Here is an 18,404-nt window from a genome sequence, read left to right as displayed (position 1 = left end):
TCTCTTAAAAAGATACAACGGCCACGAGAATAGGAAGGAAGATGGCATTCAAATGCCTTCTGCATTTGCAGTAGTGTTGCTGCCTGTGTCCTTTACAGTTGCCCTAAGTTGTAGATGGTGTTTCCATCCCATCTTGTCTTAGGGTTTCTATTGCTGGGAAGAGACACCATGAGCAACTCTCATAAAGGAAACATTTCACTAGGGTGGCTGGCTTACAATTTCAGAGGTTCAGTCCATTATCATCATGTCAGGGAGCATGGCAGCATGCAGGCGGACATGGTGCAGAGAGCTCTACATCTTTTTGACTGTCCTACTGAGAGAAGCCTGAGCAAAAGAGACCTCAAAGCCTGCCTGAACAGAGACACACTTCCTCCAACAAGGCCACACCTCCTAATAGTGCCACTCTCTTTGGGGGCCATTTTCTTTCAACCACTACACTTTTTTCTTGCCCTTCATTTCCCCTTAATTGCCTCTACACATATATTTAATTTTTTCATTGTAGTTTTCTGTATTTGTCATTGGCTCCTCTCTCTACCTGTTACTAGAATCTTCTCTCTCTCTCTCTCTCTCTCTCTCTCTCTCTCTCTCTCTTTCTCTCTCTCTCTCTCTTTCTCATCAGTATTACGTATGTCTTTTTAGTATTACTTTATGTATCTATGTTTTTAGCTTACATTTCTTCCTTGCACCACTTTCATTTAGTGCCCACAGAGGTCACAAGAGGGCATCAGATTCTCCTGGAGCTGGAGTTACAGACGGCTGTGAGCCATCATGTAGATGCTGGGACTTGAACTCAGATACTCTAGAAGAACAGCCAGTGATTTTAACCACTCAGCCAACTACAGCCATGATATTACCAATTGTTTCTCAGAAAAATCTTTTTATACTTTAAATTTTCAACCTGGATTGCATTTTTATTATTTGTGCATAGCTCATTGCTTTGAATTCTATTATTACCTTGAACATTTATATCATGTATTTTTTGTATTTTCTTATTTATTTCCTCCACCTCTTATATAATCAGAATTTGATGTACAATGAAAAAAACAGGCTATAAAGCAAATGAGAAGCTAGTTTGTGGGACAGGGACTAATTAAATAGACCATTAGATATTTTGTACCTTTTAGGAAGCTGGAGAGAAGGCTTAGAAGATAAGAACACTACCTGCTCTTCCAAAAGTCCTGAATTAATTCCCTGCATCCACATGGTGGCTCACAACCATCTGTAATGAGATCTGATCAGTCATCCTCATCAACTTAGACCATGAAACCCAATATGGACAAGTTGGCTGCCCATGTATGCTTCAGCACTGCCAGGGCATAAATTTCATTTTTCATTCAGTGTCTAATAAATATAAATACCCATATAAATGTTATACGTGGTAGTCTTTGCTGAATCTAATATTAGGAAGAATTCTCAAGATACGCTACAGAAAACTGACAGTTTGAAGATTCACTAGTGGCTGTTAACACGAGGATCATGGCCTTTATTTGCAGTTAGAGTCTTTTGCAGGTGTCTCCTGCCCTGAGTCCTCCTCTCCACTGCACCCTGATAGTGCTCCCCAGCTCTGTGTCCAAACCTCACTTGTAAGGATAGCTAGAGCCTACTGGGATGAAAGCAGAGTATTGGCATAGGATGGCTGCACCCATCTTCCTCTATTCTGTGAATGATATAGAGGATATTTTATTCTTTTCAATGACTAATTTATGAAGGTGTTAAAAATGGGAATGGCGTTTTTCTCTGTGTCTTGAACATTACCAAGAAAACCTTTAAAGTTGAATTTATAGAAATTTTTGATCATAAGAGAAAACTGTTTAACTCTGGGCCTGATGAAGTATTCCAAACTATGGCTCATTTATGTGTTATGATGCAAACAAGTGCATGTATGTGTGGGTGCACACACATTGTGGCACACATGGGGACATGGGGAGTTCAGAAGACAACTTGATGGAGTCTGTTCTCTCCTCTGCTTCATGTGGGTTCCGTGAGTGGAACTCAGATCACCAAGCTTGCAGCATGAGTGCCTTTGCCTGGTGAGACATGTCACCATATAGTCAAACTGCTTTTTAAAAGATATTTCTGGTTGATGCAGATTACATATGAATTATCATAGAAAATTATCCTATGGAAATGGCATCTTACAGAAGATAGAAATGAAGAATGCAAGTTAGGTTTGAATAAGTGAACTGCTAAGATTTGACCTTGATTTAGAAAGAGTCACACAGGGGCCCTCCCACAAAGAAGTCTACCTTCTGTATGTAGTGTGAAAGAGTTAGTAGGCAGGCAGATCGGACTAAGGTATTTTGCCTGGTTCCTTCTCAAGTTGACCTTTTGTGGTAGAGTTGGTTTCCGTTTTAAATAGAAAAATCCTTAAGTGAAATGGTTTAAAGATAAGATTCCCAAGAAAGGCAGTTTAAAATTGTTTCAATGAGAAAAACTAAGTCAAAAAGATAAAAAATAAAGGACGGTTGTAAAAGTCTGGTTATTATAAGTTATGTATAGGCTGGGGGCAAAGGTGTCATATTATAATTATTAATCTAGGAATAGCTGGTATTTTCTTTGAAAGACATAGAAATTCTTTTACACCTTAGCACCCTTTTGCACCTTAGTACCCATTACCAGTGCTGCACCTTTGTTTACTCTGTACATGTAAAATGTACTTATAAGAATGCTTAAAAGTACAATAGCATAAGTTACCTCATGTCACCCCCAATCAGACTTAGAAGTAGAACTCCTGAGGTGCTCCTGCATCACCTCTGTGTTCCTTCCTGTAGGCCCCACTACCAAATGCATCTATTGCCTCCTGATGTTAGTCTTGGTGTTAGTGTTGTGTTCTGCCTTGTGTACTTCAAACCCTTTGCTCCTGGCTTATTTCAGTGTGTCTGCATTTAAAACATGTTTAGAATTCTATGTCGTTGAGTGTGCTTGTAGTATGTAGGGTGTCATATATGTAGACACATTGGTATTCCATAGTATGGCTGTACTGTTACCTTTGTTTTCATTCTACTCTTGATTGATATAACAATTTATAAGGCATGCCTTTTAGCCCAGTGGATATAGTTTTAGTAGTTATGGATTGATTTCTTTCTTCCTGAATGAATCTTTTTTTTTTCTAGTGGGGAAGCAAACATTAATTAAATTGAAATTTGTATAATGAAGAAAGTAAGTGAATAAAGATTATTTACATATAATAAAGATCAGAGGTGGTATCTAGACTGCTTCTTAGACAAAGTGACATTTACACAACTAATACCCACATCCAGAAGTGAACTATGAATGGTTTCTCTCACTTGCTATTTCACTTGGCACATGAACTTCAGCTGGCAAATGGCCAGCTGTTTGCTGTCTCTTTCTGTGTAGATAGGTACGTTCACTTAAACTTTCTCATATGTTTATAAGTTTTTCTACACATAAACGTACTCAACACATTTATAACTTAATACAGGGTTTTACATTGTTTATTCCTTATTTTCCCATAGTATAATGGGCAGTTATTCATGCCACATATCATACATCCATCACATGATTTTTTCTTTGTTTTCTATTGGAATTAAAGGAATGCATTTAAACATTTTCTTAGTCCACACCACACCTGAAAATGCAAGTGTGTGTCCAGCTATGATACACTAGGAGCATGGAAGCAGGATCTCAGCATTCTTAGAATTCACCCTTGTTATAGTTTAAGAAGCTGATACTTGCAAGGTCTCTGTCATCAGGAGCCTGGTTTTAAATCCAAGTTTTCTCACTTAATTCTGCAACTTTGGACCTTATATTAAATTATCAGAGCCAGTGTTTTCATTGAGACATCTTAAAAATTAAGTGACATAACCCATTTAAGAGAACTCATTGGAAAATATCTGTCACAAAAAGTTTAGTTGAAATTGTTAGTTATTGAAGGCTATGACTGAGAGCTTTGTTGCTGGATATATTAGGGACACTTCTAGTTGTGAACATCATTCTATCACTGAATACTAACACAAATATAGTTGAGTAGAATTACGAAGTCAAAATGCCTGCAAATTTTAAATGCTGTTAACTACCTATCATGCTCCTTCACATATGTTGGTTATTAGCTTGTTTACAATTATCTGATGATAGAGCATTACAAAGTTCAATACCTGATTAAATGTATTTGATTTTGCTGAGCATCAGTACATTTGAAGAAATATCTTCCCTGCTGGTATTTGTGATAACTGTCTTTATTTTTTGATTTATTGAGACAGGGTTTCTCTCTATAAAAGCTCTAGGAGCTGTCCCATAACTCACCTTGTAGATCAGGCTGGCCTTGAACGCACAGAGATTTGCCTTCCTTCGCCTCTTTAGTGCTGGGATTAAAGGCACGTGATATTATGCGTAGTGACTTTGTCCAATTTTTTTATATTGTGAAAATTTTTATTTGTTCATGTTAAGAGAGATAAGATAATTTATTCAATAGTTTGCCAATTGTACTTTGCTGTTTAAAAATTTGTATTTTATACTCTTTGGGGGTATGAATTTTAGTAAGTCACTTTTTACATAGTTCTACGAAATCTGTAGTTACATAAACCATTAGTTCTTCTCCTTCCATGTTTTTAACCATAATTCAGATTATAGGATTTTAATTTTCTTCAAATAGGAAAAGTTCTAAAACTTCCAAAACAATTTTGTAATACATCTTTTGTTTTATATTGACTTAAAATGCCATTTTTATCATATAATAGTTCTCCATGGAACTATCTGTGTCTCTGTATTCTATTGCTGTACTTCAAAGCAATGAACATGTCACCTCATGCACCATTGGTGTAGCTGACATTTTATAGGGAAAATATTTGCTAATTTTTGAGTTTTTTAATGAAATATTTGATGAAATTTTTTTTAGTTTTAATGATTTTTAGAATTAATTACTACACCTTCCTTGGACCCTTAAAGAATCTGAATGGTATTTATGTTCATATGTTAATTTAGGATGAAATTGGAAGTTATGTTTGATACTTAGATTATTTTAGAAAGGAACCAGATATGACTTTTCAATATGTCATCTTTTGGTATCACATTTAATAAGGTTTCATAATTTTGCTTGATATTTATCTTACTCTTTACATTGTTCTTATATGCATAAAGGTTTTATTACAAAATGGTACTTGCAAGTTATGATGAATATAATATATTTATATATATTTATCTTATCAAAACCTATGCTTTCAAATAAATTTTCAATAGGGTCTCTTGATTATATCATTAAACTGATCCCAAATAAGTAGCTCATCACTTCCATTATGGCTATTTATTTCATATCCAGTTTTATCATGCTTACTATAAACTTTAATGTATATTCTTGTTTTATTTTTAATGTTTTGTTTCATAGAATTTACTGATTAACCTTTTAAGTGTCGTATGACATAAGTGAAATATTTCAATAAATATTTATAGTTATTTTCCCCTGAAATATAGCAATATAGGTTATAGAATTACTTGAGGAAGTTAATCATGAAAATAAAGTGAAGGGAATAAACTAATAAACCATTTTTAATTGAATGATTTTTTGTAATTATATCTTGCATGCAACCCAAATTATTTTATGATTAGCCGAGTTAGAATTTAGATATAAACAGGAAATAAATGAATATTTTGAAAATTAATTTTAGTTATGTGAACTTCATGTGATCAATGTAGCAGTATTTGATATGTTAGTCTACACATATTTATAGTTATATATCATTTAGGTTGTGCTTGTATGCTGAAAAATATATTAATATTTTGTGTTATTTGTTCTCCATTTTAAAGTATTTTACGGTTAAAGGAACATGTGATACCACAGCATCTATAATAATCATTACTTTTATAATAATCATTAATTTTATAGTAATAAAATTTGAATACTGTTGTTGTAAGAAAGCCTTCATTTTGAGGTGACTGGAACTCCAGGGCCTTGGTGTGACTGCTAGCAAAGCAGTTGTAGTAGTGCTGTTGTCTGAAAGAGCCTGGAGTTTCCGGACTGGCTCATTCTCCTTGGGAACGTAGCCTAGTGTGGCAGGTGCACCACGGTGGAGAACAGCACAGCATCTCCCTGGTGATGTCTTAAGACAGAAAATCTCGGACCCCAAAACCTGAATCTTACCGTGTGAATCACATCAGAGTGAGGCACACTGTTTGACCACTTCTGTGTGCAGAAACAAAGAGATTTGTAAGATAGCAGAAGGTCCTACGTAGCTGATTATTTAGAATTTTAAAGTATGGGCTATGGGGACTCTTATATATACCAGCTTACTTACCCATTAAAAGGTAAAACCAAACATTTAAATACAGCTATAATAGTGGAGAACTTTAAATTATAATTGATCAAAAAACCTTTGTTCTTGTTTTGTTTTCTAGGCAATTAAATTGGAATATTCAAGGCTGGTTAAGTTGGCTCAAGAAGATACCCCACCAGAAACAGATTACCGTTTACATCATGTGCTGGTCTATTTTATCCAGAACCAAGCTCCAAAGAAAATCATTGAGAAAACATTACTCGAACAATTTGGAGATAGAAATTTGAGTTTTGATGAGAGGTAATATAACAGCATAAAGCATCTAATTCACATGCTCATACTTTTATTATTGTTCTGGTTTAGGTCTTGCTTTGCTAATCATAAGTGTAAGTTATATGTATGTACAAAAACACAATAAATATAACTCAAAACTCTTCTTTCATTAATTTCAGTATTTGCTTTGCCATTTCTTTAAATTTTCTAGCTATATCCTTTTATAGTTTGAGTTAAAAGTAATTTGGATAATTACAAATTATGAATAAAGAAATAACTCTTCTATGAAAGAAAAATGTGACTTTTCAACATCTGTACTGTGCAGATTTGGGGTCAGGTAATTTTGTCGTCATGCTTTCCTGATTCATCAGATGGAGCAAAAGCTCTAACCACACTGTGCAAAGCCAACAGTGCCCTCATCTTAGGAAAACCTCTTCGCCTAGCTGCTGGAAGGTGACAATCATTGGAGAGAAATGTCTAGTCATTGAAAATTCTTTGCTCTATAAAAGAAGATTGAAAATAGTTAATTTTGTTCACCCATAACTAATTGTCAGAATGTCTCGTGTTAATATTAATCTGTTTTCTAGTTCAACTGAATTTCATTTAAAAGAAATAGGCCCAAGGTATAAAGGTTCAAGTTAATCAATATTTTTTTTAATTTTATTTTTGAGATACTATATAACCCAGGTTGCCTTTTGGAACTCGCTTGCAGTCCAGGCTAGCCTCAAATGTACAGAGATCTTCCTGACTCTGACTCCTTAGTTTGGGAATTAAAGGCGTGTGCCACCATATCTGGCTCTTTTTTAATTCTTAAAAAAATATTATTTGTGTTTGTATGTGCATTGGCAGGAAGTGGGAGGAGAGAGACATGCCTGCCATTGTGCATGTGTGGAGGTCAGAGGACACTCTGGGCAGTTGTGAGTTCGGGGGATGAACCCTGCTTAGGTCAAACTGTTGAGCTACCACACTGACACTCGTGGAGATTTTGTTGTTACATGTGTTTGGTAGTTTGGCTTTATGCAACATACTTTTACAGTTTTTATGGATTTTGTTTTTGATTTAGAAATGTATTTCTTATATTTGAAGGTGTCACAACATAATGAAAGTTGCCCAAGCCAAACTGGAAATGATCAAACCTGAAGAAGTAAACTTGGAGGAATATGAGGTAGCGTGCTTTGAAAATACTGCCCTCTAGTTGCCCTCATTGATCTCAGCATAACACAGATTGGGTGTTTGTAGCACGAGTTCTAGTTCTTAAAAATAAAAACCCGGAGTCGGATATTAGGGGGTGAAAACTGAGAGATCAGAGAAGCAGAGCAGTCTTATCTCTGCTGGTTCTTACCTCTGCAAAATCCTCTGATCGAATGGGGGTACCCTTCTCTCCAAGTCTTCAGACTGAATGCCCTGAGCTCCTATCTCCTTTTGCCTTATATTCCCCTCTCCACTCAGCCATATCCCTTCTGGTCTCTACCTCCCTAGTGTTGGGATTAAAGGCCTGTGACTCCCAAAAACTAGAATTAAAGTGTGAGCCACCACCACTTGGTTCTGTTTCTATTTTAGACTGTATCAATCTTGTATACTCCAGAGTGGCCTTGAACTTACAGAGATTCCTTAGCCTCTTCCTCCTGAGTGCTGGGTTTAAAGATGTGTACCATCACTTCCAGGCCTCTATGGCTGACTATTATCTGACTCCACACCTGATCCTCAGGCAAGCTTTATTTGTTATAGTGCAAACAAAATATCACCACAGGCTTGTATAGATGATAAATAAAAGTTAAATTTTTAAATTAATAGAATTAATTAATACCAATTCTTCAGTAAATAATTTTAGATAACTTTGGTACAGTTGCTTATAGACCCAAATGTTTTAAAGAAAATCCTTGTTTTTTATGTTCACATGTCGTGTTCTTACATTATATCAACTAGTTTTCAATTACTTTTATAGAGAATTTTTCTAGTTTAAAACATTTGATATGTCACATTAATGTTGAAAGGGCAAAGATTTATGAAAAGCGTACTAGGTACTCTTCTACATAAGGCAGGTATATTGACTGACTTAATCCAGATAGTAGCTTATGGTATCATGGGACAACTTTTCAGAGTGCTCCTCTGAACTCTACACGGACACCATGGCAGACACATCTCTCTCGTCTCCCCGCCAGCACACACACAGACACAAATATATTTTAAAGAATTCAAAAGTGCTAAAAGTGGTGGTGCATGCTCTTAGTCCCAGGCCGTCTTATTACTGGTGTGTACATGAGCACTTGAGGCACAGATGGGCGATGAACTTCCTGAAGGTGTCAGTTGTAGGAGTTGATGGCACTTAGCCAACAGAACCAACCTGCATTCTTAGCTGCCATTTTATCTACACAGATTGCTGCAGTTTCTACTTTCCCATTGCTTCATCATACATCTTAGACAGTCATTTTTTGGTTTGTTTTTTGTTTGTTTTTTTGTTTTGTTTTTTGAGAGAGGGTTTTACTGTGTAGCTTTGGAGCCTGTCCTGTTACTAGCTCTATAGACTAGGCTGGCCTTGAACTCACAGAGATCCACCAGCCTCTGTCTCCCAAGGGCTGGGATTAAAGCGGTGCGCCACCACAGCCTGCCTAGATACTCATTTTAGTTATTTTATGTCATCTCAATTGGGTATGCTGAGACATTGTTGTCTGAGAGTACACACACACACACACACACACACACACACACACGTCAACACGTCATGGCTTATGAGAATTTTGTGGGAGCACAAAATCCTTGGTTAACATTATTTTAAATATATATTTTATTGACCCAGTTCAAGCTTCTAGTATTTATTTATGTTTTTTAAATTAACACTATTTTAAAATTTATATTAAAATTACTTTTATGTATATCTTTCATTAATCTCTTCTTATTTACAAACTTATTTCTATTACATTTTTTAATTAGAAGATAGGACAGTGGTTTCATTATACCATTTCACTGTGTGTTTAGCTCTTTGTGGACTCCCATTTGGTCTCCACATACCTTTTCTGGTCCATCCATCTCCTGGCCTTATATGTTTGGGTTTTTCCTGTTTTGCCCTGACTGGGAACCCACTATGTCCACCATGCTCACATCAAGCCTTCATATTTCTCTCCCTGTCTCTGACTTTTTTATTTAAAAGAATTATTTTTGTATATGGGTATTTGTCTGCATGTATGTCTGCACCCCAGAAGATGACATCAGATTGCAAGGGATTACAGTTACAGTTTTGAGCTGCCATGTGGGTGCTGGGAATTGAATGCAGGACCTCTTGAAGAGCAGCTACTGCTCTTAACCACTAAGCCATCTCTCCATCCCCATTTCATTTCCCTTCCCAAATAGCCCTACCTAATACGTTCACTCTGTTGTATGTACATGTACATGACTATGTTTCCACATATATTTAATATATGTATTATTTGCATATTTAAATGTAAATTTTCGTTATGAGAAAAAGATGCTGTTTTTGTCTTTCCTGGGTTCTGCTTAATTTGTTTAAAATGATGACTCCCAGTTCCATCTAGTTCCTCATAGATGTCAGAATTTCATTCTTTATGACTGAATAAAAGCAGATGTATGTATGCTACCCATTCTTAGCTATCTATTAATAGGCACCTAGGCTTAGTCGATATTTTCAGTCTTGTGAGTAGCACAGCGGTAAACGTGAAGGGCAGATGTCTCTGTGGTGTGCTAACTTATATCCCTGGGGTATGCGTCTCAGAGTGACAAGGCTGGATATCACAGTAGCTTTATACATTTTCTGAGGAAGCTCAATACTGATGTCCTTAACAGCTGCCTATTTTATATGTCCAGCAACAGTGTGAGTGTTCCTTTATTTTTGCGTCCTTCCCATTACTCCCTGCTATATGAACTTAATTATCTTATATTTAATAGGTAATCACTCATTACAGCAACAGAGAAAGTACTCATCTCTTAAGAACATCTTTTCATCTACTAAACAGTGTCAAAAATAAGAAGCTTAAAAATATTGCAAATGTGTAAGGTTGTGAATGATGAAAAATTTACTTTTGTGGCCAGAAAAATATATTTATGTAATAAAGTAAACAAGACTGAAAAAGAAGAAACATAGTTATCATTATTTGCACATTTTATGTAGATATTGAAATAACAATACAGATTCAAAAACCATAGCCTTGAAACAGAGATCTTGCTGCCTACTGACTTTTATCTCATGGTCTAGTAACAATTAAAAATAAGGTGTATTTTTAAAATAGCATTGTTTCTAGTCACACAAAACTGTGATGCACCTAAAATTAAATTTAGAAAGATAAGTACATAAAATCTGATAAGAAAATTATAAAACTTATTTGGAGACAATAGAAACTGAAAAATGCACATAAGGTATTTCAAATATTAGATATTGGAAATGTATTGATTTTTTTAGCATAGTACAGACCAAATATAATTCCTATGAAAAACTTGTGTACTTTATTTTTATGGAGCCTAATAATATGATTGGGAAATACAAAGCAATGTAACCAGACACCCTAAAAATGACTAGAACGTTTACTTTGCTAGAAATCAGGACACAGCCTCCATAAACCTTTTGGATAATATCCTGTATGAGCATGTATCCCAGAAATAACAAGCAAGTCTTTGATTAGTTGGAATGCTTTTATTAGTAACTCTGAGGAATGAAATTGATATCATCTCCATCTCTAAAGTCCTTTTCAGCTGAGAAAGTTGTATAAAGCTGTCTAAAAGTCAAAGTGAACAGAAAGTCAAAGAAAATTATTTACCTGTAAGCGAAATGTATTGAGCAGAGAGTTGTGACCAGAACATACAATCTGGAGCCAGTGGTATTTTAGAGTATGTTCCCCATGCCCATGACTTTGTTATATGTTAACTGTTGATTTCTGCCTTTTTAATTGGTTGATCTCTTCTCCCATACCCATGGGGCTTGCTTTTTAAGTGTTTTGATTCTCCAGACCTTTTCTCAGGTTACTTTGAAAGATAGGATCACTATATTTTTGTTCTGAAGCATCATGTTCTTTACTACTGTATTCTTAATTGTATAGGCATTTAAATAGCACGTCGTTTAGCCTCTACATAACTCTCGTGCTTTTGTTTGGTCTCAGTACAGAATAAATCAGCAAACATTGACCCACATGCCTCTCTAGCTCAGTGTTCATACTGGCAAGTGCTCTTTTACTGGAAGAGCATGACTTCTCACACACTACAGTCCTGGCCGTCACTGTCACATGGTCTGCCTCATCAGCAAAGGCTCCTTTTCCCTTTGCAGGAGACCTTGCTGTTGAGAGCTAAGGCAGCTCCAAACTGGGTAACATATCTGTGGAATTGTATCAGTTTGTGAACACCAGCTAATCAAATCAAAATTCTGTTTCTAGTAAAGGGCAACGTAGAGGACATTTCTCCTCTCCATTTGCTCATCATGATATGCCCAGAAAAGTTGTACAGTTTTGTCAGAACTTCCTTTAGATGAACCTTATACCGAATGCTTTGTTTTTTTGAACTATTATCTATTAAACATTTTAAAAACAAAACTGCTTTTTTGTTGGCCCTGAGTATCTATGCCCTACTATTGTGTTTGAGGAAGATATCTGGTCAGTTGCTCTCATCAACTTAGACCATGAAACCCAATATGTACAAGTTCAACAGAACCGCCATAGACTGTCTGCCCATATATACTTCAGCATTGCCAGTGCCTAAATTTCAAATTCATTATTGTGTTTTGGGAGTGGGACTTTCTTTTCATCATATATCAGGTAAATAGAGTACTCAACAACACATTTAAAATTGTCCCACATTTAATAATATTAAGTGAACTATGATGTTTATTTTCCTAAAATTCTGTATCAAGCAACAGGATTGCGCTCTGGACAGAACTGTATGAATAAACCATTCCACTCTGTACTATTATAATAACTTATTAGTAAAAAATTATACTGAAGAATGTTTTATGGGAAAATGGCAATTTGATTATCCTGCAATTTTATTATTTTTTATTTTATATCCTATATTCTTAATCTTCTGGTAATATATATTTTTTGTTGTTTAATTTCTCATCCATGAGTAAATGCCTAAAATTTTTTATATTTATTATTTTACTAAACAGTAGTGTATACTACCTAAGTTATTATAATATTAATTTTTTGTTTCCCCTCATTTTCATAGCTATCAGAACAGTGCATTGTTTTATGAAGATTCTTACCTTACTTTTACTTTTCATCTTTAATATGTTATATACAGGAGTGGCATAAAGATTATAAGAAATTCAGAGAAACAACTATGTATCTCATTATTGGGCTAGAAAATTTCCAGAGAGAAAGGTAAGACAGATGGACAAATACGGAAAAGGTTTGTTCTTGTTATTAATTCTTTTCTGTGATTATCATCCAATGCAAATTGTGCAGCATACGTTTTAATGAATGTCCTAGTTTGGAACAATTTTAGATTGCAGATTATTACAAATTTAATATAATGAGATCACATATCCTCCATATAAAATATATTTTCTTTTTTTATACTATACTTTTATCCAATAAAACTTATCCAAAAAAGTTGACATTAATTTCTTTGTTTTTCACAGGTTTTTTGTAAATAATTTAATTCAAATTTGGCCTTCAGTTTCACATGTGAATACATTACATATTGACCACTCTCCCATTTCTTCCCTGTCCTTTTCAGCTTCTTCCTACCAATTTCTCTCAAGCATTCATGTCTATCCATTTTGTTTTGTGGCTCATTGAATTGACCATGGTTGAATTTAACCATAATTTATTGTGACCATGGGTTTGGATTTGTCCATTGATGCCTAGTGGACTATAATTGAAAATTTTTATGAAACCCATTTTTAAAATTTGGGGAGGAAAAGAGCTGATAGTCAAGCATGTATTGCTGGCTAAATTTCCTAAAAACTATTGTGATGATAGTGATTGTTCTACTCCTTCCTCTTCTTGTTGATGTAAATCACAGGTAATACTTGTGTTCTTATCTGAACCCCCAAGTGCCATAAAAAGAGTATCTGTTAGAGAAAGATAATCAGTGATATCCTGCTGTCTAGAATATACATGGCCCAAGGTTTAATTCTTTTGCACACTCACAAAGAAACAAGTTTGTCTGTAGAAACTTCTAAATAATACACAAATTTTAAATTGAAGATAATTTGTAATGATTTCAATTTATATAGCTATGAAATTGTTATTTTAACTATTTTCATTTTAAATTGAAAATTTTTTTAATATGATATATTGTGATTATGAATTCCCCTCCCCCACACTCTCCATACTTTCTCTCCCACACAAATCCATGCCCTTACTTTATTAGAATATAAATGGCATCTAAAATAATAATAATATTAATAAGATAGAAACATATCAGTATTTTAACTATTAATAAAAAGTACTTCTATGTACTTGTCATTTCTCTTCTTTGATAGTTTGTATTCATTTCTCTGTATATTTATTTGTACCTTGGTAACAACTTATTAACTAGTTATTTTTAATAAGCTGTTTTCTTTCCTTTTTTATTTTTTTTTTAATTTTTATTGAGCTTTACGTTTTTCCCTGCCTCTCTCCTCCCTTTCAACCGTTCCCCAAGGTCCTCATGCTCCCAATTTATTCAGGAGATCTTGTCTTTGTTTTACTGATCATGTAGATTAGATCTATGCATGCTTTATTTTCAATGCATTGTCTTATGTCAGACAAGCAAAATGATGACTGACCTGTTTCTTTCTGTTAATAAACTTTAGTAAGTTTATGGTGTGCTTTTAATGGCAAGTGGGCCTTTATTTTGAGAATGTAGCTGTTCAACCTGGTGTTACCAACTGTGATTGACAAGTTGTCTATAACTATATATATATGTAGTGTGTGTGTGTGTGTGTGTGTGTGTGTGTGTATTCAATTTCTTATGAGTCTTGGCCACATTCTTCAAGCCACTTGTGACTAGTACTTACTCTTCATAGTATAATGCTTGCCAAGTGCCTACAACTTATCTAGCCACAGATTCTTAGCCAAATAATGGTGCCAGTTGAGTTTTCTTCATATAGACAGATACTTCAATCCTATCAAAAAGTGGTTAGTTATTCCCATAATGTGCCACTATTGCACTGATAGGCCTGGCTTGCCAGGTCAGTTGTAGTTGTGCTGTCTTCAGCAATAGGGTCTTGCCAGCAAGTTTGGGAATTAACCCAAGGCAGTAGAGCCTGTAATGTGTGGGGTTTGTGGAAACTTCACTGGTCAACCATTCCAAAAGAAATCATACCACGAACTCAGTTTATTTCTCTTCTTCTAGTGTCTGGTAGAGGCATTGTTGCCCTGCTCTAGGGTAATACTTTTAAGAATCATGTGTGCGTATGCATGCATTTTTATTTGTATGTACATGTGTGTGTATAAACGCTTGTGTATATGGAAGCTAAGTCGTATGCCTTTTTATGTCTATTTCTAAAGGTCTTGGTGTAATTTATCCTGCCCCATTCTTGCTCCTCTGTTCTACCCTTACTCTTTTACCTGTTTAACCCTTCCTAATTTGTCCCAGGAAATTCCCAAATTGTGTGTTTCCTACTTTCTGCACACCCACCATCTGCTGTGAGCATTTTCCCTGTGATACTTTTTATGTATACATAAAGAAAACATTACTTACATAGACATTGCACGAGAGAAATGATATTTGTAAGTATAAAGAAAAAATAATCTTTCCACAGGAGAATATTGTGTTAAACACATTGATTATTGGCTTTCACATCAGTCTTAAATTTTGGTCATGAGAGGACAACATCAAGACCCCAATATACTAACGACAACAGAAGGAACTATTGAATTTCAGCTGAGGCCTTTCTCCCATTTCCTTTAGTTCTTGTTTTGTTCTACTTTAAAAATATGCCTCTTGCCTTTGGGTTTTGCTTTTGTTAAGAAAGTGTGTTGGTGAACTTGATGTGTTGTAGCTTTTTAATGTCATGGAGAATAGACATTTAAATATATACTTTGTTTTTTTGTGAGATTCTATTTTTCCTTGTGGTCTATTGGCCATTAGTCCTTGAGAACAAGGAACAAAAGCAACGACAGAGAGCTTTGTGGGCCTGTGAGCATAGCAGAGGTAACTCTCCAGGAGACAGCTTCAGAGGGTCTGCTCAGCTTTATTCCAGCACACTCCTGTGATAAAGATCTTAGTGCAAGTCTTAGTTATCATCCTTGAAATTATGGTTCTGTTGTAATATTCCTAGTATAATACTTAATTACCAAATGGGTAGCAGTGGGAAAGCTGCTTCAGAGAACTGTGTCCAGGGTCCCATCAGAGATCAAGGCGTAGACACAGTCTCTAAGTGAGCTCAGGTAGAGAACAGGGTGCCTACAGTGGATGTGGGGGTGGGGAAGGTGGGGAGCTCAGAGAGCTTGCCTCTGACTGCAGCCTCAGGCCTCCCAGCACTTCATAATTATAGATCGTTTTATAATAATGAAATACTAATGCCATGTGTTTATTTTAAGTTATATAGACTCCTTGCTGTTCCTTATCTGTGCTTATCAGAATAACAGAGAGCTCTTGTCAAAGGGTCCTTACAGAGGGCATGATGGAGAGTTGATATCACATTACAGAAGGGAGTGTTTACTGGTGAGTGAACATAATGTGTTTGTATTGGCCCTCTGCTGGACAGTTTCCAGTTCTCACATAAGTAATTTACTATAAATACTGTCAGGATAAAAACTGTAGTATATCTGTATGAAAATGATTTTTAAATGAAAGATGGTTGCTTTCATTGTATTTCCAGATTCTATCTTTAGATTACCACTTCCCTTTATTGGTGGATAATGAAGAATGATATTCTGTACAACAAACACCTTGTTTATTGAGACATAAATCATGTTGTACTTAGTTTGCATAGTATCAAATTTTCATTGAACATGCTGACTATTATTTCTTGCTGGAGACTGGCAGTTTTTAAACAAATATTTCAAATTCTCTAAAATATCATTTTCAATGCAGGTTTTTAAAAGTCACTTTCAAAACATTTTGCTCTACTTTACTGAATTTTACAGACACAGAGCACATTATTGATACACACTGTATTAACTGGCCTTCCTGTCTAAAATTACAAATTCCCCTAAACTTGGACTACATTGATCTCACTATTGACTCTGGCACCTCTTCCTTCCATTTTACCAATACCTAGTAAATAACTATGTTATTTAATGGTTTTTATTCTTAAAAAATAATGAATAAAACCTCTCTAGGTTTGTAATAGGAATTAAGTATAAGAAAAGAATTTTTAAGTGGACTTTTGAGGAAAAGTTTTCTCTTAGAACTATTTAGTTTAGATTAATTTTAATGTAAAGTATTGTCTTTGCAGTTTTTAGTGAAATTATGGGAAGATATGAATTTATTTTCTTTTTTTCTGTTACCTTTGTTATGTGCAGAGGTTTTTCTGAGAACTTTCTTTTTGTGTATGATATTATTATCCCTGACGACTGCTGTTTCTGACTACTGTCAGAACATATTTAGCATGTTGTCTTTAGTGCAGTGTCTTAACTGTAAAGTATGTTCTCTTCTCTCACTCCATTAAGAAATTAAATGAACAAGCAGCAGAGATGTTCGAGTCTGGAGAGGACCGAGAAGTGAACAATGGCTTGATTATTATGAACGAGTTTATCGTTCCTTTCTTGCCCTTGTTGCTGGTGGATGAAATGGAAGAGAAAGACATCCTTGCTGTGGAAGATATGAGGAATCGATGGTGTTCATACTTAGGGCAGGAGATGGAATGTAAGTGTGAACAGTGCTGAGACGCACCTGGGTGGGATGGAGGAGCAGACGCTGTTTTGTGTTGGCATTGTTTCATGTTCTGTAGCACTTCCGTGCTCACCCTGTTGCCATTTTCCTCCTTTACAAGCTAATATGTGCACGTTTCTGTGCCATGGACTTTAAAAAAAAAATATATCCCCAAAATGGCAGTAATTTCATGCATTTTTAAATGAATCCTCTCCTATAACAAACCTACTGTAGGAAGTCCTTTAATTTTTCTTTGTGTTTAGGTAGATCTAATTATTTGTATTTGCAGCAAACCTTCAAGAAAAGCTGACGGATTTCCTGCCAAAACTGCTTGATTGTTCTACCGAGATTAAAGGTTTCCATGAGCCTCCAAAGTTACCTTCCTATTCTGCGCATGAACTCTGTGAGAGATTCGCCCGAATCATGTTGTCCCTCAGTCGTACTCCTGCTGATGGAAGATAAACTGCCCAGAGTTCTCACACACTATAGAAACTCTTTTCTTACCCCATCTTCCTGTCACAGGATTTGCTTGCTGCTGCTAGAGTTTTTAACTTTTTATTTTAATAACTGCAAAACACAAAACGACTATGCCGACCTTAACCAGACTGCAAACAATAAAGCCGAGAATCACATGGCATTCAGACTTTGTTTTATCTGGAACCGATATATAGTTACAAATCAATTGATTTCTTGTGGTAAAACTATGTTTTTTGCCATCTTCTGTTGCAGTATTGCCTCTCCATTTTCTTTATCAACAGCTTTCCATTTAGTCTGGAACTTCCAAGACTAAGCCATTAAGTGTTCAGCACTGTGTACGATATATAATATTTGGTAGCTTGTAAATGAAATAAAGAATAAAGTTTTATTTATGGCTACCAATGTGTTTGTAAGCAGGTATATGTAAATTGGTGTGTATTTTAGACATATAAATGAATTTAGTTATAGGATTGACATTGGGTGATGCATAAAACAATAGCCCTTTTGTTTACTATAATGGTACCATATTGGAATTGTACTTAGTACTTAGTACTTCAATGTGTCTGTGTCAACTGACTTCTTGGACCTAAATATGCTGTATTCAGTCAAATTTTCACTGAAGTGAGTGACCTGGTTTTAAGTCGAGCTGCACTGAAACTTTTAACCTTTTCTTAGATTAAG

The 18,404-nt window shown here is 35.2% G+C and overlaps 1 protein-coding gene across 5 annotated transcripts in view; it reads left to right on the top strand.

Annotated features, from left to right (window-relative positions):
* Usp25 (ubiquitin specific peptidase 25) overlaps nucleotides 1-18,121 on the top strand; it is a 105,314-nt gene extending 87,193 nt beyond the window's left edge. For all 5 annotated transcript variants that reach the window (XM_085685705.2, XM_085685707.2, XM_085685711.2 and 2 more), the window contains 6 exons: nucleotides 6,349-6,527; nucleotides 7,587-7,665; nucleotides 12,738-12,817; nucleotides 15,971-16,094; nucleotides 17,045-17,240; nucleotides 17,536-18,121. In XM_085685705.2, coding sequence (XP_085541831.2) covers nucleotides 6,349-6,527; nucleotides 7,587-7,665; nucleotides 12,738-12,817; nucleotides 15,971-16,094; nucleotides 17,045-17,240; nucleotides 17,536-17,708 — 831 coding nt within the window. In that variant the 3' untranslated portion in view covers nucleotides 17,709-18,121. The remainder of the gene's footprint in view (nucleotides 1-6,348; nucleotides 6,528-7,586; nucleotides 7,666-12,737; nucleotides 12,818-15,970; nucleotides 16,095-17,044; nucleotides 17,241-17,535) is intronic.
* The last annotated feature ends 283 nt before the right edge of the window (nucleotides 18,122-18,404 follow it).

The sequence above is a fragment of the Myodes glareolus genome, chromosome 2 (genome assembly GCF_982192425.1).
Source record: "Myodes glareolus chromosome 2, mMyoGla1.1, whole genome shotgun sequence".
Classification (NCBI taxonomy): Eukaryota; Metazoa; Chordata; class Mammalia; order Rodentia; family Cricetidae; genus Myodes; species Myodes glareolus.
This window is presented reverse-complemented; position numbering and strand designations above follow the sequence as displayed.